At 46.9% G+C, this 24,778-nt stretch overlaps 2 protein-coding genes across 2 annotated transcripts; one reads left to right on the plus strand and one right to left on the minus strand.

Moving 5' to 3' along the window:
- Positions 1-1,863: 1,863 nt before the first annotated feature.
- map1lc3a (microtubule-associated protein 1 light chain 3 alpha) lies at positions 1,864-12,309 on the plus strand. The gene is made up of 4 exons (XM_030725808.1): positions 1,864-2,044; positions 5,139-5,194; positions 8,182-8,288; positions 10,792-12,309. Exons 1-4 carry the CDS (start codon positions 2,005-2,007, stop codon positions 10,955-10,957), a joined length of 369 nt encoding a protein of 122 aa, XP_030581668.1. The 5' UTR covers positions 1,864-2,004; the 3' UTR covers positions 10,958-12,309.
- A 3,661-nt stretch (positions 12,310-15,970) lies between these two features.
- On the minus strand, positions 15,971-22,120 carry eif6 (eukaryotic translation initiation factor 6). Its single transcript, XM_030725806.1, has 7 exons — positions 21,999-22,120; positions 21,599-21,751; positions 19,729-19,814; positions 19,399-19,574; positions 17,898-18,074; positions 17,633-17,817; positions 15,971-16,497 (listed from the first exon to the last, which is right to left on the minus strand). The coding sequence occupies exons 2-7, from the start codon at positions 21,703-21,705 to the stop codon at positions 16,488-16,490; spliced, it is 741 nt and encodes a 246-aa protein (XP_030581666.1). The 5' UTR covers positions 21,706-21,751; positions 21,999-22,120; the 3' UTR covers positions 15,971-16,487.
- Between the last annotated feature and the right edge of the window lie 2,658 nt (positions 22,121-24,778).

Consider the following 24,778-nt stretch of genomic DNA (forward strand, 5'->3'; position numbering starts at 1 on the left):
CTGCCCATCTCTGTCTCTCAAAGATGCTCTCTTCGTCATGTTACTGACTTGGAGATAATTACTCTGATTAGTTTCTAAATGTTCCTCCAGCTGTTTTTTTTTAGTACTGCTTAATTTTCCAGCCTTTCGTTGCCCATGTCCTGACTTTTTGGAGGCATGTTGCTGCCATCAGACTCAAAATGAGCTAATATTTTTTATGATTTTAAAATGTTTCAGACATTTGATGTTTTCTCTGTTCTGTTGTGAATGAATAGATTTACACATCATTGCATTCTGTTTTTATTTCCATTGCATTACAGTTTTTTAAGTCGGGGTTTTACATTAAGACTGACAAATTAACACAAATGATCGTAAGGAGAGACACATGAAAACATGGAGACACCAAAACCTTCACAATGAGATGATGTTTGAGGCGGCCCCTCCCCGCGCGGTGCCCGCTCAGCCCGGGCCTGCACGGCTCGGTGAGCCTGCCTTCATTTCCCGTCGGTACTAGGGTTTAATCCCGGGATCCGGGATTCCCGGGAAATGCGATCAGAACCATTTCCCGTTTCCCGGGAAACGTTAGACGGGAAACCGGGAAAAAAGTCGCACGCGTTGATTTGACTTTCAGAAAGAAAAGAAAGCTTCAGAATGTTAAATTTAAGGAAATATTGAGAGAAGGGTTCGTTTAATGCGAAAAGCATTACTCTTCATTTCAGGCACGTTCAGCCTCCGTTTAAGGCTTCAGCCTTCATCTCAAGCGTTTTAATAGAGGTATTACACAGTTGTGCTTTTTTCCTCTTTAATTTGTTGAAATCGTAGGCAATGTGTTTACCCTAAGGTATTTTGTATTATATAATTTTATATTATTATATATTGTTATATTGCAGTATATAGCCTATAAAATATGCCTGCCCTGAACAATAAAGAAATATCTGTTTAACTTCGAGTGTTTCTTTTCCTCGTTTGCAGCCGCTTACTAACAATCATGAATTAGGATACGGGCCTAATGTGTGAAGAAATTATCATGAAATAGATTGCTTTAACATATTTCGCTTTTAAAATGGAGTTGAGTAAAATGTATATTTTTTAGGCTATAAGGATTGGCCAGTTTTTCAATAGACGATTCACAGCGAACCTACTTTAACCCTCAGACACGGTGTTATAAATTTGCTGTTGCCAGAATGGCAATGACCAAGTCGTAGTGCATTACTCAAGGCCCTGTGTTATGCCATATTATAGTGTAGTACAGTAGTTAACTTTTCAATGACTATTACAGCGTTCCACTGGTGGAGATATAGCGCAACAGATGTCGCCACGACAGCGTGGCTGAGCCTTTATCAATGCTGTGGAGATGAACCGTATTGTTTTGCACCAGCAGTTGTAAAATATCTTGGTATAATTCCATGTACAATGGAGGAATATTCGAATTATATTTGTTAAGGGAGTGTTGAGGAACGACACAACACCGCATAGCTCGAGCACTCGAATGTCCAGATGTAGGTTTTATTGCGTTAATCAAGCCGACGTTGCCCCCTACTGGGCATAACAGGACATAGCTGGAAAGCTACCTCTACAATATCACAATAGGTTAAGGCCGACACAGGCTACAGAAGGCCTAATTAAAATAAAAAAATAAATAAACTTTTTCCCGGGATTCCCGGGAAATGGCTCGTCATTTCCCGGGATTTGATTCATGTCATTTTCGGGAAAAATATTAAACCCTAGTCGGTACAAACGAAGCCGCTCATGTCTCCCGTTAAACACTAAAATTTTGTGTGTCTTTAGTGTGCAGCGTGTTAAACTTTGCGCACTGTGAACGCGCTCTCTGGGCGCGGGAATTGGCGCACGTCCCCTTTAAACGCGCACGGTGACGTCAGAGGCTCGGTTTACCGTCTTTGTTTGTCCGGAGCTGTTTTGGCTTCAGACGAACCGGAGACACGAACGGGAGGGACGGAGCTCCGCTGCTGGCTGCAACTACTGCGTTATTCATTAGTTTATAACCGAGTAATAATCGGGACCGACATGCCGTCCGACAGACCCTTCAAACAGAGGAGGACATTTGGTAAGAAACCCCCGAGAAGGTGTTATTTAGCGGGCTAAACTGGCCGCAAACCGCCGCCGTGAGCTGGCCCGTTAGCCGCCTAGCTCAGCCCTTTGTAATGACAGCGCAGTTAAAGGATGTCTGTGCAGCTGTAGCTGCTACAGGTGTCTGCGGGCCAGGGCAGGTAAGCTGAGGGGGTATTTCTATAGGCGCAAATCAAGGGTGAAAAGCGCTGTTTTTACGGTGTCTGCAGCCTCCTCGGGCCCGGGAGGTGTTACAGGGCCATCTGGGTCACTGTCCGGTTAGCTCGCAGCCAGCTAGGCCTCCCGTTTACACAACTGGAGCAGCTCGCTGGACTGTGCTTGGAAAGGAAAAACAACATGTGCTGACACATTATCCCAATACACGTGTTCAGCGATTTATGTTGAAACATGAGGCCGAGAGACAGCCCCCCTGAGCCGGGCAGGGAGGAGCCCGGAGTCGGGCTCGTTGCATAATCTTTCCATTTACAGAGAAGCAGCAGAGACGGAAAAAACACTGCATCCACCGCCTTATTGTGTTTGCTTATAGCCTCTTTTAGCTGCCCTTGTAGACCTGTTCGTGTTGTTTGTTCAGCAGCTGTGGGTCTCTGTCACACTGACACACATTACCAAAGTGTTACATAACAGAAGACCTGGGCCAGATGTAACCGACAGAAACAGACTTACTACACTTCAGTTTTATCAGTTCATTTAAGGTAAAGACCCCAAAAATCCAGCAATCAGATGATCCCCATGAACAGAACCGGGTGACAGTGGGGAGAATGAATATCCATCAAATACCACAGAGCCAGGCTTAGGGAGCAGCCATCTGCCTCGACCTTTTGGGGAGGGGGAGGGAAAGGAGGACAAACAAAGCACAGGAAAGAAAGTTAGGCAGTCAGCTCTGGGCCTCTGCAGCCATGTACTCACACTGACTGTGTGCAGCACGCCTTTAAGCTGCTCATGGATTCACCGTGTCCCAGACAGCAAGTGCTTCAGTAAAGAATCACTCTCACTGACTAAGATTCAGTGTATACAGGACTGTAGATGGACATGGCCACTGCAACATCATCTGTTAGTGAAATCCTCTTATGAAAACAGTTTCCTGCCATATGATGGCGTTTGCCCATCGGGAAGCCTTTTATTAAGAACAGTTGGCTAGAATAAGAAAGAAGAAGAAGAGAGCCTCGCCTGTACTGTGCTGCAGACACAGACAGCTGGAGACACCACGGCTGAGCAGTGGTTCCTGTTACACCGCTGCCTGGGGTGCATAGATGGTGCATTCTAATGTAAATTCTCTGTGGACGAGTCTGCAGGGTCACAAGCACGAGGGTATCTGCACAGACCCTCGCACTCACCGTCTGATGCCAAAACTGTCTCGCAGCCCGGTGGATGCAGAAAGTATAATCAAGACTTTACCGAGCAGACAGATGGTTCAGGGTCACCTGATCCACCCTAACTTTATAAAGCTTCTCAGAAAGGAAAGTTTGAAGCCTAATCTTAAAAGTAAAGAGGGCGTCTGTCTCCAGAACCCCAGTGTGCATGAAGGAAAACAGAGCTATTTGTGAAAGTAGCACATTTAAATTCAAACTGAAGACAGGTAATTATGCAGGAACAGGACTGTAGCTGACTTTGAATAAACACCTCCGCTCTGAAACAAAGAAGCCATTCACACTCAGCTGTTGCTGCTCTGAGCCACCTGAGCTTTGAACCCTGCCAGTATTTAAAAAAGGAAAAGCAGTTTTTCTGAAGTAGGCCAGTAGGTGACTCAGCGAGTGCTGTCCAATAAGATGGTGAGGCAGAAAAAATGGGCTCTATAAGAAACACTCGCAGGGATTAAAGAAGACATTTAACAATAATATGCAAACCTGTGAAGTGATGCAAACCTCGACAGTAAAACAGCACAGGAGCAGTTAGTGTGTAAAAAGGGAAAGATGCACAAATTATCAAACTGAAGTTATAATTCATGTTTATTTGTGTGGGTTAACGTGCTGAACATTCTGCAGACATCCTGCCCTCTCTGACGCCTGAAACCAGGCTACATGCAGCTGACCCTCCTGTCGTACCGTCAGACATCACTGCTGAAAAGCAGCCTTTGTTGTCTTCAGCTGACGGTTAAATTCATGGACTGACTGGCAGTACTGTGGGTGAATGCACCTCTGCACTGCAGTAAGAGGCTCTGTGATCTCTGCATTCGCACATCAGAAATGAAACGGGGCTACAGAGGGCAGGTTCAGCCATCACTGAAGAGCCGCACTTCCTTCTTCCTCATCTTAAATGTTTGTCACTTCCTGTGGCAGAAATGTCTCCACCAGCAGGGGGGCGTGGCTTTAGTTTACAGCTCATTCATTTGTAGAATAATGGATAATGAAAATATTCAGTTTCCCACAGATTACATTATATTATATAATAAATGAATTAATAACACCACATGCACTGTAAAAAAATGGCATCCCCAAAGAGGTTTTGTGATAGAGATATTTTAACCTGCATTTAATTTCCCTGAGCTTAAACAGTGAAGTAGCACAGACTCCACTGTATGTGGACCTTATGTGTGTAATCTGCCCATAAAAGCCTGTTTTGAGCCACAGATAACGGAGCAATAAGCAGATGCTCCTGTTGATGAGCTCGTCACTCCACCGTCTTGGACTGCTGCCCCTGGCCAAAGTAGTCCCTGTTCTCCCCTGCAGCCTTGGTGTGTTCACTCAGGCAGGTGAAGCAGGGCTCCACCTGCTGCAGGTGGTTGACGTGACTCTGCAGAGTGGCTGCCATCACCAGCTGGTGGAAGTGGAGTCTGTCCAATCACGGGACTCGACACATCGATGACCTCCACATCAGCGATCTGTCCAGCCTGTCCACGGGGAACCAGACATGAAGGTCCAAGTTAGCTGGTTAGCATTGGCTGAACTTTCAGAATAAGAGCGAGGCGGTGTTCCCTCAGGTGTTCTCTGGTTTCTTCTGCTTGGTTATTGCGTCCCATCTTGGCTCAGGACACTCTCAAAAGACATTCTTGTGAATTTCATTTCCAGTTTAGATTTAGGCTGAAAGAGAAGTGAGCTTTCTGATGTTTGACCGTTTGTGTCTTTTGTCCACAGCTGACCGGTGCAAAGAGGTTCAGCAGATCCGCGAGCAGCACCCCAACAAGATCCCAGTAAGCTGCTGTTCACATCTAATCACACCACACTTCACTGCTCTTTGTTACTGAAAATAAAGGGGTTATAGGGGCTGTGAGGAACCTGAGGTTACTGGAGTGCAGGAAGCACAGGGTGGAGTGTCTGAAAAGGCAGCAAATCAAACTGGTCTCCAGTTCAGGGAATCAATATGATGATGCCCTGCTGCACACCTGACCTTGTAAGAAGAACGTCTTCCAGTCAGAGATGATGTATAAAGACGGATTATATTTCCTGGAACTGGCCTGAATCGTGAGTTTGAGGGAAGTCCAGCTCTCAGACTCCCTCATGTACACATTTGTGTGCAGTCATATTTCTGTACAGTAACCACTCAGGTTTCAACCACAGACTGTATCTAAAAGATGACCATGGCCAAAGTCGTGCCATGGTTAGTCCTGCTGTTGAAGTCTGAGCAGAGTGTTTTCCATCCCGACTCTCTGAAAGCAGACGGTAGTGACCTGCCAATCACAGGCGTACGCCGCCTTGTTGTTCTTCTGGACACTGATTCACGCTTCTGAGTCTTTGCAGAGCTACGATCCAAAACCGACATCATATCCAGCATTTATGCTCGTGCTGGTGCATTATGTGGTAATTACTGTGTGGTCGTGTTTAACACGACAGAAATGAATAAAACGCCGGGACTTCCTCCACGGTCTTTGCTCTTTGTGGTGGTCAGTTTTTTTCAAACATATTTGTCCTTCTAGTTTTTCCACCTCTTTCCGATCACATCCTTTCCCATCACATCCTTTCTGATCACATCCTTTCCCATCACATCCTTTCTGATCACATCCTTTCTGATCACATCCTTTCCGATCACATCCTTTCCGATCACATCCTTTCCCATCACATCCTTTCTGATCACATCCTTTCCCATCACATTCTTTCCGATCACATCCTTTCCCATCACATCCTTTCCCATCACATCCTTTCCCATCACATCCTTTCCCATCACATCCTTTCCCATCACATCCTTTCTGATCACATCCTTTCCCATCACATCCTTTCTGATCACATCCTTTCTGATCACATCCTTTCCCATCACATCCTTTCCCATCACATCCTTTCCCATCACATCCTTTCTGATCACATCCTTTCCCATCACATCCTTTCCGATCACATCCTTTCCCATCACATCCTTTCCGATCATATCCTTTCCCATCACATCCTTTCCGATCACATCCTTTCCCATCACATCCTTTCCCATCACATCCTTTCCCATCACATCCTTTCCCATCACATCCTTTCCCATCACATCCTTTCTGATCACATCCTTTCCCATCACATCCTTTCCCATCACATCCTTTCCGATCACATCCTTTCCCATCACATCCTTTCCGATCACATCCTTTCCCATCACATCCTTTCCGATCACATCCTTTCCCATCACATCCTTTCCGATCACATCCTTTCCCATCACATCCTTTCCCATCACATCCTTTCCCATCACATCCTTTCCGATCACATCCTTTCCCATCACATCCTTTCCCATCACATCCTTTCCGATCACATCCTTTCCCATCACATCCTTTCCGATCACATCCTTTCCCATCACATCCTTTCTGATCACATCCTTTCCCATCACATCCTTTCCCATCACATCTTTTCCCATCACATCCTTTCTGATCGTTTCAGCGGTCTCCTAACAGGAATTTGCTGACATTTCTGAGTCTTCATATTGATGCTATGATTATTATTGCTTATGTTGAGGTGATCATTGTTCTCTCGCTGATAAATTCAAAAGAAAAAGTAGCTTGAAATGCACGGGAGGAGTCGACTGGTTCTTATGTAGCACTTTTCTACTCTACTGTTAGCACTCGCTTATACAACATGCCTCATTCACACACATCCATACAAGGACTTCTTTCTTAGTATTTTCTATCTAACATTCATACTCCGACGGCTGCATCGGAGAGCAGTTTGGGGTCCAGTATCCTGCCCAAGAATACTTTGGCATGCAGCCTGGAGCAGCTGGAAATTGAACCACCAACCTCCGGAACTATAGCCACGCAACACCAATCACGGTCACTGTGGGCTGTCGACCCGACGGGTAGTTACAGTTCTCAGGAGGTGGGTGTCAGGCGTAGGGTTTCAGAGGGGTTTGTGGTTATGATGTAGCTGAAGCATAAATCCCGTTACTTACACAATATTCAGTAAGACTTAAAACTAAAGCTATAAATAAAGTGTTTACTGAGGTCATAGAGAAAGGATGTTGGGGGTTGTTTTCCTCATAGGCATCTGTACAGTCACAACAGAGGTGTTGCCCTCTGCTGGCCATCAGAAAGATTGGAGCGAAAACCCCAACAACTACATCAGGGATCCTCAAATCCAGGCCTCGAGGGCCGGTGTCCTGCAGGTTTTAGATGTGTCCCTGATCCAACACACCTGAGTCAAATATAGAAGTCATTAGCAGGACTCTGGAGAACTTGACTGCATACTGAGGAGGTAATTCAGCCATTTGATTCAGGTGTGTTGGATCAAGGACACATCTGAAACCTGCAGGACACCAGAACTCGAGGCCTGGACTTGAGGATCCCTGAACTACATGATCTCTTAGGAACTGCAGGAGGAAGATGGGATGCCAAAAACTGCAGTTCCACCTGAGTCAGCCCCCACAGGCTCCCATGTAAGAACATGTTCACAGACTCCCACAAAAACAGTTTGGCTGGCTGTGCAGTTAACTGTATTAACAGACTGTCCAAGAACTGCGAGCTCCAGTTTTGAGTGGGTGAAATTGTGGATGTTATTTGGATGTTACTGAGCTCTGATTAGCAGGTATCTGATTACTTTCACTCCACCCTTTTGTCCAAATATGGTCGCTTGTAGCTACAAAAAAACATGGCTGCAACTAAAATGCTAAAGTCAAGCATTCAGAGCAGAACCTAAACCAGTCAGTGGCTTCATGCATCTTTAACATACAGGTTGTTTGTAGGACAGAATAGTTACACCTTTGTGTCTTTTGTGCCTGCAGGTAATCATTGAGAGGTATAAGGGAGAGAAACAGCTGCCTGTTTTGGACAAGACCAAGTTCCTGGTCCCGGATCACGTCAACATGAGTGAGCTGGTTAAAATCATCAGGTAAATGGAGCTCAGGACACTGTGGGTGTGTGTGTGTGGGTGTGGGGGACTGATGAGGAGCGCTTTGCATCCATCCAGAGAATAACAGGCCAGTAAATTTTAATTTTACGGTCCAGCAGTAAAGACAAATAATAACATCATATATCTGTGGTTTGTGAGCTGGGTTGTAATTATTATGATCCTTAAATGCTGAGGAGGCACAAAGATGTGAATCAGCTGTGAGACTTCATTAGGTTTAAGTCCGTCCTGCATCAGTGGCTTTACAAACGATCAGCGTATAAAAGCGTTGACCTCTAAAAGCTGAGGGTGGAAAATGAGAGGAGACTCAGAGGAGGTGAAACATGAGAGTGAGCCTAAAATGAGAGGAGAGATGAAACATGAAGCTGAGATTTAACAAAAAAGAAAAACTGAAAGCTCCGTCAGGTTTCATTGATGAGGCGGTGCTGGAGCTCCGACCGCTTCAGATTACAGTCTCAGTGTGTGCTGCTGTTTCTGGGACACACATCCATCCTTTCTGCATATAAACTTATTGGCTCACATTTTATCAGACTTCATTATGAATCCACATAACTGAAACAGAAGAAATGGCACAGGGTGCTGCTCTGCTCTTAGATTGTAGTGCTGTGGGTTTGAATAAAGGCTTTACCTCACAGTTTCCTGTGGCTGTGTGAGGAGGAGCTGCCTCACAGGGGAGGACCGTAGGCCCAACACAGGAAGGGCGTATAGGAGACAGTCAGTTTTCAAAATAAAAAACCACTTGCTGCCTGAAGGATGTGCTGATGAAACACTTGCAGTGTGATTTGAACCGTGTTCATCCTGCAGCTGTTACTCAGGTTCATTGATTCTTTGGTTACAGCAGCTGAAGTTGGAGGCATTTTCTGAGTAAGACAATAAATCTAAAACATAACCAGCGGATGAATGAATGGTGAAGGTGATCTGTAGTTCAGCCTATACGAGGAGTCGGCTGCTGCATGTTGATTAAAAGCTGTGAAGGAACATGAAAGTATATTAAAATCGATACGTTAGGAGCCGGGCGGCCGACCTTCAGAAAAATGTGCTCTCTCATCGTGAACGTGGTCAGGACTCGCGGGCAGACGTCTCGATCGATTCTGAGTGATTGGGGCTCTCGTTAGTTTGGAATGGCGGGTATTAAAGTGTGCATTATGCTTTACTTCAGCTGCATGTCTGAAGTGTAATTCAGAGTGAGGTTTATGGGCTGCTGGTTAAAAACTGTCGTAGTTATTGAACCTCTTCAGCCTTAATCGGGTTTGTTTTATAGACATCGTTTCATTTTTATTGCACTTGTTTTTATGATTTTTTTTGTTCTTTCTTCATTGCTTGACAGTCATTGTGAGCTGCATGAAAGCTGTTGTCCAAATAAAGTTTGATTGGTTGTTTTCTCTCTTGTTAAAGTAGTTTGTAGGCGGGGTTTGGGCTGCCTGTGCACCTCCTGACGTGGATTACCTGAGGAGCACAAAGTCAGGCTTTCTCTGTGTTTGCTGGCTCATCAGAGATGACGCTGTGCAGATGTGCCGATCAGCCAGGCGTCCTGCCTCAGGCTCTGATGATGCTGCATGCATCGCCTGACTGTTCTGCACAGACTGATCCCTGTGACTGCCGCCTACTCCAATCAGAGATGTTATCAATGAGGAAACTCTGTAAAGAACATAAAGATCATAAAATTCAACACTAAATAACACGAGATTACGATAATCTGGTGATTTAGCAGTAAAATAAACATTGTAATTCAAGGGAATGGTTTTGTGGCTGAGCGCGCTCAGTGCAGCTGTTTATTTGTAAGGTTGCACGTTAGAGTGTGAAACTTTAACCTGAATCCATTTAAGCATTAAAGCTTCCCACAGCCTGAGGAAGGAGACTGCAGTCTGTGCCGATCAGGGTCAACGAGCTGGTGTGAGGCTGCAGCAGCTTACGCTGAAGTATAAACACATTTTATGCAGCAGGCCTTCATTCACCATGTTAGCAACAACTACACAAACCAGACTTGGATGAGGTGTAGAGCAGCACCCTGAAGGCCCGGCTCTGCCGCCAGGTCAGAAACATTAAACCTCAGTGACGGTTCGTTCCCCAGTTTGGCTCCAGAGTCGGGGCGGGGGGGGGGGCGCTGAGATTCACAGAAACAAAAACCTTTAAAGCTTCAAGTCTTAAAATGTGTTTTATTCAGAGACGGGAATATCGATCCAGGAGCTCAAACAATAACTTATTTCCAGCCTAACCGTGGAGCAGTGCAGCGCGTTGGCTGCTGACTTTTCCTCCTAAATGTGCCCCATTATCCCCTCATTAGTTTGACACTTTATTCTGAAAGTTTTTTCCTTCTCGTAAACCTGTGCCTGTAGGCTTCCCTTCCCTGACATGCCGTCATGCTTCCAACAAACTGGATTTATCTCGAGTAATGAGCGTGTTAATCAAACTTGGTCTTTTGGGATGAAGTAAGAATTGAATGACTGAGGCAGCAGCACCATAACTTTTCTCCTTCCCCCTCCAGGCGTCGGCTGCAGCTGAACCCCACCCAGGCCTTCTTCCTGCTGGTCAACCAGCACAGCATGGTGTCGGTCTCCACGCCCATCTCCGAGATCTACGAGCAGGAGAGAGACGAGGACGGCTTCCTCTACATGGTCTACGCCTCGCAGGAGACCTTCGGCCGCTGCTAGGGAGGGAGAGCGGGGACGACTTCGGGTGCTGAGAGAGAGAGAGGATGGACGACCAGAAACCTCCGAACTCCACCTCCACCCTCTCGAGCAGCAGCACACCCCCCCTCCACCCTCTCTGTCGTAGTCGAGCACCTTCTTCTCTTTGGTCAGTCAGTAGCTACAAAACCAGAGAACATCCTGTGTCTCCTTCCAAAAATCAAATCTGATTTTTCTCTCCTTTTGGCCTCGCACAGGCTGAGTTCTCTTATTTTGAAAGGGTGACAAACCGACCAGTGACTTTGACGTTTTTGGACGATGTCTCGATGATGCTTGATTGATTAACAGATTGGTTTTTCCTTGTAACACTACACATGAATCAAACTTGAAAGCAGGCGAGCCGGGCAGAGGTCAGGGTGTAGCCCGAGGAAGTCCGAACTCCTCAGCGAAGTGAAAGCTGGCAGATTAGAAGAGAAAAATGTCCTTTTTAATTCATTTTGAATGAGTTTGTGTTTAGTTCAGTTTGTGTTCTGTAGCTCTGACGTTTCCTGTCAGCCTGAAGCTCAGCGCGCCTCCTGCTGGCCAACAATCTACATTACTGTGATCCTCATCGGGCTGTTAGCATTTACAGTCATTTTACATGTGCAATATTTCTCCTCACACTAACACCACGAAAAACACATTCGTATCGTCTGTCTTCATCCGCGACCCCGCAAGCACAACACAGGCCGCACGAGGCTGCGAGCTGTCCTGCAGACGCCTCAGAGGCGGAGTCTCACAGAAACATTTCTTTGATGGGGGGTCACAAACAAGAAGGATGGCGGGATGGGATGCTTTTATTTTAACGCGCTGAGGCCAACCCGGGTCACGCTGCGGCGCCTCCTCCCTGTAAGAACACCAAGGTAGCATAACACGTAACAAAATGTATTTAATGTAGGATTTGAATGAGCTTCTTTTGCACATCAATTAATACAAATATATGAAAAAGACGGTGTAGGGTTTTTTTAGTAATTACTGTATAACACTTCTCTTTTTGTATCTGCTCCTCTTTTCTGTCTTTAACAGGAAATCATTCTGCACTACAAACCTGCATGTTTTCCTTTTTTATAAATGTGTACTGATTTTAAGCTCTGGATGTGACTGTACTGTTTAAATTTAATCTTTTTCGATGTTTCCCAAACCAAAAACTGAAAATAAGTGAAAATATGACTTGTGTGCGTATAAACGATCATATAGTCGAGCTGTATTACAGAGTGTGTGTTTCTTTAGGCTTTCTGACGTTGTCACTGTACGGAGGGGTGTACATAGATGCATTGCTACAACCTAATTCAAATTATTTGCCAATAAATAAATAAAAAAAGTTGCCTTTAAAATGATGCATGTGCTTTTCCTGCTCTGTTGCACTTTAGTCTCGTGTTGACTGATTTCAGGTCCCCTGCGGTGGCACCAAATTATGGACCTGACCGCAGCAGCAAAGGAATACGTTTTGCCGTCTTTAGCATCAATAAGCTTGCAGTCTGCTGAGATAGTTGTGGAAGAGCACCCTTACTTTCCCAGCCTCCATGGCTGTGACCATAAAGTTCGGCTTTGGGCTTATCGCCTGGTTCCAGATGTTGAGAAGCTGCTCTGGGAGCAGGAGCGTGCAGCCCCTTTGTGTTCGGTGCCTCCGGATCACGGCGGATGAAAGCGGCCTGTGGCTGCAGCGGCACGGCTGCCTCCCTAGCCTGGACCCTCAAGTGTTTCGTACTCAACACACACGCGTTAGTAAACAAAGGTCTTGAGTCCAAAAATCTTCTGGTGTATCTTTACTGAAGAAAGCAAAGTACAAACATAAAGGAAATCTTGACCTTTCTGATTTAACTTAGTTTACCGCATCGTACAGCGTAGTGTAGGTCGAAAAACTGTGTTGCTCTAGGGTCCAGTGACTTCCGGTGCCCTTTCCTCATTTCCTACCAGTATACAAACCTCAAACATCACAACCAACAAATTATTCTACAAATTAGTCATTGATTAACAATTCCATTACAAGCAGAATTACTTATAATTACCAAATTTGTGTTTCCAAATGCATACAACTATCTCACAAAAAAATGGCTACAACACGGCCCACTCTGTGCTTCAGCCTGAGGGGTTTATCAGCAGGCACTGAACACTACAGAGTGGCAGGTTCATATTTTTACCGGTGAATTGTCTCAGGGATCTTTGGCAGTGGCTCAGCAGCCAGTGATTATTTACACACAGGCACTAATTACAATTAAACAGATCACAAATGTGGAAAGTTACCCTCAATGATCAGTGAAGCCTGGGTGTGTCAGCGTGTCTTTATTATCAGGCCCAATATTCAAGGCTATGTAAACCTTTGATGCGGTGGCCGTTATTTCACCCACTCTGCCAGGGTGTGTAAACCTCTGTGCACAGCTGGATTATTTAACACATTCAAAACAACAGGAGTCGACCCAAAGTCTTTACCAGTTAAGGCAACACCAAAAACACAAAACCCCACCTAAACAACATGACTGGAATAAAAATCAACAGAGAAATGACAACAACAAACATTTAAAAAGAATAAAATCACTCGTGCGTCCAGTTTTTGCTGCTTATGCAGGTCTTTCCCTTCCCCAAGGCTCACGAAGGCAGCAGTCTAAGCAGGGTGTTCTCAACCAGTGTTCTCAACCAGGATGAAACTGAACTGTTCCCCTCCAGCAGCCTGGCACTGACCCTCCCAGAGCTGCAGGAGTGTGATCCTCCTGAAGAGGGAAGACAGTAAAAAAAGTTCACTCAATTCCTGAAAGTCAACAAAGACTCCACAAAAACACAGATACATTATGGCTCATATTTGCCATATTTGACTGGATCAGGCCTGGATCTTTACACTGTGCAGGACTGGAAAACTCTTTTTAAAAGCACTGATTTCAGGTTTAAGTTGTGGAAAAAGCCCTAAAAGTTAGAGCTCACAGGAGATCAGATCTGAATACAAACTGAGTCTGTAATGACTCAGCACAATTCACAAAGGTCCAGCAGGTGTCCAAGGATCCAAGCAAGCCCAGATAACACACAGGTGTGACTGGACACAGGTGAAGTCAATGAGGGCAGGCCTGAGTATCACAGAGGAAGCAAAATCACCAGACACACAAAGAAGTTAGTACCAAAATAAAACAGGAAGAGTGAACAAGGAAGTGGCAGAGAAGGAAGTGAGGGTGGAGCAGGACATGCATGAGGACAGAGACAGTGGGGAGGAGTGCGGTTGGAGTGACAGATGGGTTTAAGGTGGGGGTGGGATTGCATCACGGATCTGCTCTGAGCTCCTTTGTGTTTGCAGTGGTGATGGACAGGCTGACACGAGGTCAGCAGGAATCTCTGACGACACTGTGGAGCAGGTGGAGGTATGAACTGGAGAGAAGAAGAAGTCAGTAGAAGCAGGACAGAATCCATGTGAGCGAATGAGAGACACGAAGAAGAGACAGTGAAGGATCAGTTTAAATACCTGGTCTCAACCATCCAATCCAGGCAGGGCGGAGCGGGTGGAGACAAGCGTCAGGTGATTTGTGACAGACGCAGGAGTGAAAGGGAAGCTTCACAAGATGGTAGTGAGACCTACAATGATGGAAGTTTTGGAGACGGTGGCTCTGACACAAAGACAGGAGGCAGAGCTGAAGATGCTCAGATGTTGACTGGGAGTGAGCAGGATGGAGGTCCATCAGAAAGACAGCTCAGAGTCAGAGAGGCTGAGTTTGGTTTGGACATGTGCAGAGGAGGAACACCTCAGAGGAGGTTCATGGATGTAGTGAAGGATATGCAGAGGGAGGACACTGGGACAGATGGAGGCAGATGACCTGCTGCAGAGACCCTAAAGGAAGCAGCCTCATTTAAAGTGATGTTTGACACAATGTATCTTAAATAGTTTAGTTACAACTACAGCTGCAGTTTTTACGATCTCAGGTGATGGTGCTCTCCAGGACCACTTATTTAAATTCACAGCATCTCTGGTTAAACACTGCCACCTTCTGGTGAAAGCTCTCAAATTTTTCCCGTTTAAGATGGAGCACAATCCCTTAAAACATTTACTTTGTTGAACAAAACCGAACTGGTCGAATATGGATCACAATATCTGGATGATGACAACAAAAGAAAGTGGGAAATCTGGTACTTTAATTTTCAAGTCAAGTCCTGAATTTTTGAGCCCTCGTAACATCCTGTGTTACACTTGGAGTTGGTATAAAATGGATTTAATTGCTGTGTTCAGCTCAGCATGAATTTGCCAGCTGTGAAAATTTCTCGTGTCGACCTCCCGTACGTATGAAGTTATGAGCTCAAACATGCAGAGAAAAGGTGACCTGTAACTCTCGTGTGTCATCACGAGAAACGTCAAAGGGGGAGACGGCTGTAAGGGGTCGCCACAGCTTTCACACCAGACGCTCCTCCCGATGCAAAGCTGTCTCCCCTGGGCCTGAAGCAGGGACCTTTGACCTGTTAGCTGAGCATGTAAACCACTACAGAAAGCCCGCTGATCCTGACGGGTCACCGAGTCTTCCATGGACGACCCTGCAATAATTTGCTGTCAAAGAAGTAGAAAAAAAATCGCAGGTTTTGGTCATAATCCAGTTTAACTCTGCATAACTTTGGAGAATAAAAGGAAAACAGTCTGCACACTTAAGTGAACATCATAAAGAAACTTCAAGTAGTCATTGTGTGCAGCTGGTTCAAGCATTAACAAAAGCAGCATTGAGAAATAAAAGCTCCCACACTTCCTGTTTGAGCCAGTTTTAGTCCAACCTCAGGCTGGGGGCCCTCCTGAGGGTCACCACATTCATTTTAAGGTTTCCCCTCTAACATAACCCATTATTTCACTTTTGGATCTTCAGGAGTCTGCGGGCAGCACACAGGAAGCTGCACATCATCTCCTCCTTCCTACAAACTTCTTGAAGTTGTACTTATGGATCATTTTCCAGCCGTGGGATCCTCCTGATCTGTGTGAGGTCAACTCTGACTCTGTTCACATTAATGTCCAATGGAGAAACAGAAAAAGCACCAAGCAGATAAAAAGCGGTGACACATTTTATTTTGTATACAAGACGCACATTTAAGAACCATCCTCCACGTCGTCTCGTTTCATACAATCTGAGGAGGAACTCTGCAGAGACCGTTCCTGTGTTTATTAATTACACTGGGTTCTCGTTAGTTACTGCCACAATCAAATCATTTCAGAGTGCTGGAGGTGTATGCTGGGTTAGGTTTGAGGATCAGAAACACGTCATAAACATGGGTCCAGACTGGGACCTGCAGATCGGGGTCAATAATCACATGCAGAGCAGCATCATCACTGTGTAACCACAGCTTTGTTTCCTGCTCAGATCCTCTCCGCCCCTCACAGTTCACGTCAGTGGATGAAACCGTTTCACCTGCCAGGATGCGTCGCTCTGCCGGGACAGAAGAAGAAAACGACAGTCGTACTGTGGGAGGGAGCTGTGGTTGGGCCGTGGTGTTTGGAAGGAGAAGCTTGAGAAAGGAAGTCCCGTGGCAGAGGTCCTCGATGGCAGGAAGACGGGAGGCGGCTCTACGCCATGCTGATGGGAAACAGAGCAGAGGAGAGGACGGTCAGCAGGAGATGATGTTTAACTCTGTTTTACACTTCACCCCTTTTCCATGGATGCCTCCTGCCCTTAGTCGGGGGGGGGGGGGGGGGGGGGTGAGACCTAACAGCTGATATCTGTTCACTTAATGGCATTAAAACACTAAATTATCATCATCACATTTGAACACTTTAAATAAGCTCCCAGTGTGTGCCTCTGATCAGCTGTTAACCCTACCATAGGGTGGAGAGCACCACGTTAATGCGTACACACCAGCGTCTGCCTGGGACGGTTATCGTTATCTGCAGTCGGGGGTGATGACAGGGTGATGGTCGAGTGCTGCCTTCATTTGTTTGTCAGTGTATATCACAGGCGTGACCTCAGCTTGACAGACGAGCAGCTCTGAGCATTTCCAGCTTCATATTTCAGAGCAGCATGATTTACAGTCCAAAATAATCTCTTTATTTTGGCCAGGTCGTGTTTGGACATGAGAACTGGTTTTACCTGGTAAAATAAAGGTTTAAAATAAAGAAATAATCTCTATCTCTCTCTCTGCTCTCTGGTGCAGCCCTCAGATCATCTGGCTGAAAGAAGCTGCTTTAGCTCCTCCCCCTTTAGGCAAACCACCTTCTGATTGGCTGCTCCCTCTAAACAGGGGCTTTAAATAGCAGGTGGGTGGGGCTTCTGTGCTTGAGTTTCCTAATTAGGGATATCTCCCCTTTATGACATCATACAGAGCCAACAGTAGGAAAAGCTGTGATAACTGAGCGTTTTGAGCAGCCTGAGCTTTTGGCTTACTGGGATTACTGTACATACACTGAGCAGGGATAAATGGCAGGAAATAAGGAAGAGCTTAACTCCTCCTATAAATTTGTATCTGTCCCTCTGACTCGAATCCAATTATTACTTTAATAAAGTGGGAGAATGTGGCTCAGCTGCAGACACACAAAGCAGCAGCAGCTCTAAGATGATAAATCTCTCAGAGGCACACCTCAGCCCCACCCTCCACGTACAGCTACGTTGAAGTGAGGCCACGCTGGCCTCCTCTGGGCCTTAAAGCTTCAGGATGAGCCTTTGGCTGCATCGGTGGAAGTCCTCACCTGTACACAGACAGGTGTGTGTGCGTTACCTGTCGATCAGCGAGTCTCGCATGCTGGTGGCGATGGCGGAGGGCTGCGCCGTGTCACTCAGTCTGAACACGCTCTCGATGACCGACAGCTCCGTGCTGGTGGTGTCCAAGCCGCAGAATGCGCACCAGTCGTTGACCACCATCCCCGCCGCGATGACCTCGCTGCCCCGGTTCACTGTGCCCGCCTGAACAGGAAGTTAGTGACAAAATTAGAAGCTGGTGTTCTATCATTGAGGTTACCTGATGGCGCGGCAGCTTTACTCACCACCAGGGGGACCTGTAGCAGAGACGACAGCTCGTCCTGATCTTCTATCGACGTCTTCGGGTGGACGAGGCCTCCCTGGTTGCTGAACGCGCAGTACGAGCCGACGAGGACCTGCTCTGCTATCGTCTGACGGAAAACCTCCACCTTCAGAGTGTCTGCCAGGATCTCCTCTGTCTCCTAAAAATGGAGCAGGTGTCTACATTAAACCAGAGTCGAGTCTCCTGATTTCATTTTAATTAAGACCGCATGTGACCCTGCTCTTATAGCCCCACATTATTTACATTTTGTCCAACTGGCATGAATAAAAACAGCCAAATTCAGCTGCAAACTCTCCTTCCCCCTCGTGGTTTCTGGACGATCACAAACACACAACATCCAAACTGCTCTCTGTGGTGCTGTCGCCGAGTAGCTCTACCTGGCACAGTTTGCACCAGAGCTCCAATTATTATGAAGTTCAATACAAAACTGACACATCAGAGTTAGCAGCACGTTCTTAGGTCAGCAAATAGCTTGATTTTCAGTTTTGGGAAGAAGACAAAGTTACAGGGAGACAAATCTGATGAGTGCTCGAAGGAGTCAGTGAGGACGGAGTCGGCGAGGACAGAGTCGGCGAGGACGGAGTCGGCGAGGACGAAACAGCTCTGAGCAGCCATGAGGAGATGGCACGCCCCAAAGTCCAGGTCACTTCCTCTGAGCGTTTGCCCTCAGAAGCCTCAGGACTTTACAGGAGAACTCCACATTAACAATCTCACTGTTATACTTGATTCATATTACTGCGTCTACGCTGTAGCCTGACATGACTCAGGCCTCAGTAACTGTGATGTTTTCCTTGTTTCAAAGCTCTGAAGTCTTCTGTCCCACCTGCGTTTCAGTAAAACTACCTGCTGTTCGAGATTAATCAGCTCCACATCTGACATGATGAGCAGATCAATTTCATTCCAGGTAGGACAACATGAAGACCAAGCAGCACACAATAATAAAGTTAATTACATCACCTCCCCCTTCAGTACAATTACTATAAATCGTGGTTTAGGGACGAATTCATGGTGCAAAGCCCTGAGGAATGATGAAAATGATGAGGGTCCTCCTGGCCTCGCTCTTCTCACTGCAGCACCTCGGCTCTGAGGTGAACTACACGGTGCACTGACTGAGCAGTGAGAGCTACACTGGAAACTGAGAACCTTAAACATTTTTATATTTTGAGACAAAAACATGTTAACAGGGCTGCTCTATCACGGCAAAGACCAGAATCACCTATTTTGGTCCATACTGGGATCACCGGGACACCCATTTTTAATAAACTGTCCTTGAACATCAATTCTAATTTAACTTAATAAATCAATTTTTTTAGTGAACTAAAGCTGCCACAGCCTGGCAGGGGGTGAATATAGACTTTGATTAAAGGAAGAGGATGCGCTGAAAGGCAAAACAAAACTGTTTCATCATTAAGGCGGGTAAGCCTCAGAAGAGCCGAGGAACGAGGTGTGCTCAATCATCTCACCCTGTCGAGGTCGGGGTGGACCAGCGCAACATAGTCGTTGCAGGCAATGACGTTCCCAAGAGCAGACAGCCTCTCCTCGACTCTCTGGATCTTCACGGCATCTGGGAGGCAGTTTCTGATGTGCTGCAGCTCCTGGTCTGTCGTGTTGTTGGGAACCAGGAGGCCATGACGATTTCCTGAACGAGGGACAAAGGGAAACGAGTCGAGTGAGTCTGAAACCAAGTAAATCCAGCCCGAATACAGAGGAGTGCGATGGACACATTTAGAGATGAAGAACGGCAGCGCTGTGAAGGATCGATCCACTGCACAGATTCGTTCAGCTTTACTCACCGACACACATCCTCCCGATGATGCGACAGCCCGCTATGGAAGCGTGAACCACCGGGATGGTTTCTGACAGCTCCCCTTCAAACACACTGCACACAAAACACTGCATTAGAAACACACACGTCAGCAACACCCGCCCAGGATCAGAGTGGTCACTCTGAACAGACGTTTCTCTCTCATTACAAAGTTTTTAAAGAGCTCAGCACCCGGGTCTCCATGGGTGGGGAGCACCCTCCTTGTTAACTGAACACTACAGCTTTCACCAGGTTACCATGGCTTCACTAAACTCAGTAGCTCTAAATATGGTTTCAGGAAATGTATATTCTTTAAGTTTGAGTTCACCAAGCTAGTAAAGCAAAGGCAAAATCAAGCCTGCTGTGCTTCACAGCTTATTAACACTGGGATCAGACAGTGCTGTGTGCCTGCAGATCACTGAAGCAGTGGGAAACAGCTGAAGGCTCTGAGCCAAACCCAGAATGGCCCAGAATTTCACAGCTGGTGGATCCCTGATTTCCTTCAACTCATTTTCAATCTTCCATCAGGATTATTTTCCATATTTCCGGGTCAGTATCCCATAAATACACACCTCAGGGAAGGGGACAAATACAAACAGTGAAAGAAATGAAGAACAAGTTGTCACAGCTCACAATACCTGTGGTGTACCAAAAGGTTCAATTTTATATTTCCACAATATCTTGCTTTTGAAACTTTTTAAATTTATTATTAAGTGGTGGTTCCCTTCTTTAAGAAGGGGGACCAGAGGGGACGCTCCAATTTCAGGGAAGAGGAGGTCTTCGTCAGGGTACTACAGATACACTCTGTCCTTTAGAGGAACAATGCAGTTTTTGTCCTGGGCGCAGAACGCTGGACCAGCTCTTTATGCTCTCGAGGATATGAGTGTGTGTGGAAGTTTATCCATCCAGTCTATGAGTGGACTTGGAGAAGATATTCAATCGCATCCTTCTAAGCACCCTATGGGGGTGTGGCGTGCGTGCGTGTGTGTGTGTGTGTGGGGGGGGGGGGGGGGGGGGGGGGGGGGGGGGGCTGTGAGAGTATGGGGTGTCTGACTATTGTTACTAGCCATTTGGTCCCTGTACAACTGCAGTGGGAGCTTGGTCCACATTGCCGGCAATAAGTTGGACCTGTTCCCGGGGATGTTGGACTTCACCAGGGCTGCACTCAGTCACCGATGGACAGAATTCCCAGGTGGAGCCATGTAGCTGAAGGCTTCCACCTTGATGGTCTCAGGATCTCATCTCAACTTTTTGTGGATAATGTGGTCCTGTTGGCTTCATCAGGTGGTGGCCTCTAGCTGGCACTGGAGCAGCCAGAAAAGGGTGGAGTACCAACTTTAAGCATCTCACGGTCATATGTCTGTGTAGGTTCTCATTCATCCAGGTCATAGTATCTCTGGAGCTTGAAAGAAAGGTAACTGGACTTCTTTAAGGGTCTTGTTTATGAACGAGTCTGAGGAACGAGTCTGAGGATCGAGGCTGCGTCAGCAGTGATGTGGTCCGTCACTGGTGCACCGGTCCGTCGTTGTGAAGAGGGAGCTGAGCGCGAACGCGATGCTGTCGATTTCCCACTCGATCTACGTCCCCACCCTCACCTATCGTCATGAGCTGTGGGTAGTGATCCAAAACAAATACAAGCGGTGGTGGCTGGCCAACCCCTCAGAGGTGGATATTATTAAGTTTATTATTATAACACAGCAGGTTCAGACGGGATCACCTGGAACGATTCATGGCAGCACACAATCACACCTCACCTGTTACCAAGGATGAGGATTGTGACACAGATGACATGGGTAACAGATGCTGTCACAGCGACAGACCCACGCAGCCACGACGCGCGTGTCCAAAGGTGAGCTCACCTGTAGAAGTTCTCCGAGCCGCCGATGGCCACCAGGCAGTACGTGTTGGTCAGCTTGGCGAAGCAGCCGATCTCGTTGTTTTTCTCAAAGGCAGCTCTCACAGCCATGACCGAGGAGTTGGAGGAGGAGGGTTTACCTGTGATCCTGAAATACCTGAAAAACAGCAGAGAGGGTTTAAAGCCAGCAGCTCCACATGTCCGCCTGTTTATCCGGTTATTTACGCCAACTGACAACCAGCTAACCGGCTATCCAACCGGAGCCTTCCCTCCACTTTACCTTTCGGGCCGCAAATGGTCACAATAAAACATTTTTAAAATCAACGGACACCCTGGACGTCACACACAGTGACGTTAGTTACTTAATAACTTCGTAAATATATCGCGAAAAGCCGAAAAATCACCTGAAACGAGCTCGTGGCCTCCAAACACGCGAGACGGTGCTTCTCTTCTTCCCACGTGTTCACTTCCGCTTCGGGGTTAACGTGGTGACGTAAGACGTACCACACGTTTGTTTCCCTTTAGGAAAAACAAACACGTCAGTGTCGGTGACATTGCTCGCGCTTTATAATTATCTGAAAAACAAAAATTGCTGCATAGTTGAATCATTTAATTTTGGACTTCCAGAAACTGCATTTACAGTTTATCTGACAGCGATGATTAATTTAAAGCTCCAATACCAAGCACAGGCCTTTGGTTACCCCCCCCCCCCCCAAAAAAATCAATAAATAAATAACATTTACAGTTTCTATTCTTGTAGAGCCCACAAACTACAATAAAAACACATTAAGCATAAAGAGAAAATGCAGAAATATTGAAACACATTAAAAATAATCAGTCCGGTTTTGAAATAATTCTTATTTTACGGTTTCCATTCGTCCCATTCTTCTTACTCTGCTGCTGTCTCATCTACAGATGCAGGCACCTGCGTCTGTCTGCATCTGCAGCATCTGTCTGCATCTGCAGCGTCTGTCTGCAGCATCTGTCTGCAGCATCTGTCTGCATCTGCAGCGTCTGTCTGCATCTGCAGCAAGGCTCATGAGCTGGACTCCAGTCTGGGGCTAAAGGTTTGGCAGTGGCACAGACTTTGCTGTTTTAATTAAGTTAGTTAGTTGTGACATATTTCTATGACATAAGTGAACAGTAATCATAATTGTTTCATAAGTTTAAAAAAAAAAAAGAATTTCATTGGTAAATGAATCAGACTGATCCAGAGTCAGTGTTTATGTGGTGAACCACCTTATTCAAGTGTGAAGCAGCCAGTCTGAGGCCATGGTCCTCAGCTGGAGAAGAGTGGAGCGCCCTCACCGGCTCAGGGACGAGTTCCTGCCCCAGGTGGAGGAGTTTAAGTATCTCTGGGTCTTACTCACGAGTGACAGGAGAAGGGAGCGGGAGATCGACAGACGGATCGGGGCTGCGTCTGCAGTGATGGGGACGCTGCACCGGTCTGTCGTGGTGAAGAGGGAGCTCAGCATGAAAGCGAAGCTGTTGATTTACTGGTCAGTCTACGTTCCTACCCTCACCTGTGGTCAGCTCTGGGTAGTTACCGAAAGAATAAGATCACGACTACAAGCAGCAGAAATGAGCTTCCCCCGAAGGGTGGCTGGCCTCTCCCTTAGAGATAGGGTGACAAGTGTGGCCATTTGGGAGGGTTAGGTGGCTTGGACATCTGATTAGGATGCCTCCTGGGCACCTCTTTGGTGAGGTGTTTTGGGCATGTCCTACTGGGAGGAGGCCCCATGGTAGACCCAGGACACGGTGGTGAGATTATATCTCTCGGCTAGCCTGGGAACGCCTTGGGGTCCCCCCGAATGAGCTGGTGGAGGTGGCTGGGGAGAGGGAGGTCTGGGCTTCTCTGCTGAGGCTGCTGCCCCCGCGACCCGGCCCCAGATAAGTGGAAGAAAATGGATGGATGGACCTTCTTCTTCATGACTCCTGCTTGATCTTCTGGGAATAATCCTGATGGTGGAGAGCCATTTCTTTTTTTTTTTTTTTCTTTTTTTTTTTTTAAAGCCTGTCATGTCTGGTAGATCTTGCAAGCAGAACTGTGATCTGAATGCGTTGTTGTGCCAAACATATTTGCTATTTCAAGATGAGCTCTATAGGTTCTCAATAGGCTCTTCTTGTTGATGTTTTAACCCTTTATTTTATTTATCTGAGTTATTTTTTCACATACAATGTAACAGCCAGAGCTGACAGGCTGAAGAAGAGGAAAATAAAGAGAAGAAAAAGGGAGAGAGAAAGGGAGCAAAAAAAAGGGGGAAAGAGCACAAGTCTATTAATCAGATAGTTCATCACTTTAACATATAAAAAAATACTATCAATACTTGCAAAAATAAATTTGTGTGTGAAAAACAAAACTAACAAAGCATGTTACGCACACCAACAATTTTGTTAAGTTGTGATTGAGTGGGCGTTTGTGTCTGTGTCATGTTTGTGTCTGTGTCATGGAACGTACTTACCAATGAGGGCAAAACGCTGCAGCTCCACCCATCAGAAGCCAGAGGCAGGTACGGAAAGCCCCCGGAACCCCAGGCCACCAGCAGCCCACCAAGAGCCAGGAAGACCCCCGGCCACTCAGTCCAAAGACAACCGCACACCTACCCCAGCAGACGGGAGAGGGTGGTCTCAGACGGAGCCCCCCCAGTCGAGCAGCAAGGGCTCCAGGGAACCCAAGGCGATGAGAAGCCAGCCCCCCCCCAGCGGCCAGCCCCCTGCACCGGCCGGCGGCAGGGCCCCCGGGCCCACGGCACCCAAGGACCGCCCGACCCTCCCCCGCGCCCCCCCCCCACGCCGAAGAAGCCAACGCAGCCCCGCACCGCACCCCCAAGGGGGGCAGGCCAGCACCCACGCCAGAACATCCAGCCCCACCCAGGAACCCCGAGGCACCCCCATCCCAGGGGGGTAGGGGGGAGGAGGCAACCAGCAAGGAGCGGCCAGGAGGCAAGGCACAAGGCCCAGACCCAGGTCCAGCCATACATACAAACACACCCAGACACCCGTGTACACATTTATACACAGATACTCATACATGCCCATACATACTTACCCACACACAGATATGCCATACATACACATTCACTCACCCACCCATACTCACGGAGACGGTGACAAATACACAAAGACACACATTCATCCATAGCTACCCACCCTCTGAACGCGGGGCAAGTGGAAACCACCCCAG

The sequence above is a fragment of the Archocentrus centrarchus genome, unplaced genomic scaffold, assembly GCF_007364275.1.
Source record: "Archocentrus centrarchus isolate MPI-CPG fArcCen1 unplaced genomic scaffold, fArcCen1 scaffold_76_ctg1, whole genome shotgun sequence".
Lineage (NCBI taxonomy): Eukaryota > Metazoa > Chordata > Actinopteri > Cichliformes > Cichlidae > Archocentrus > Archocentrus centrarchus.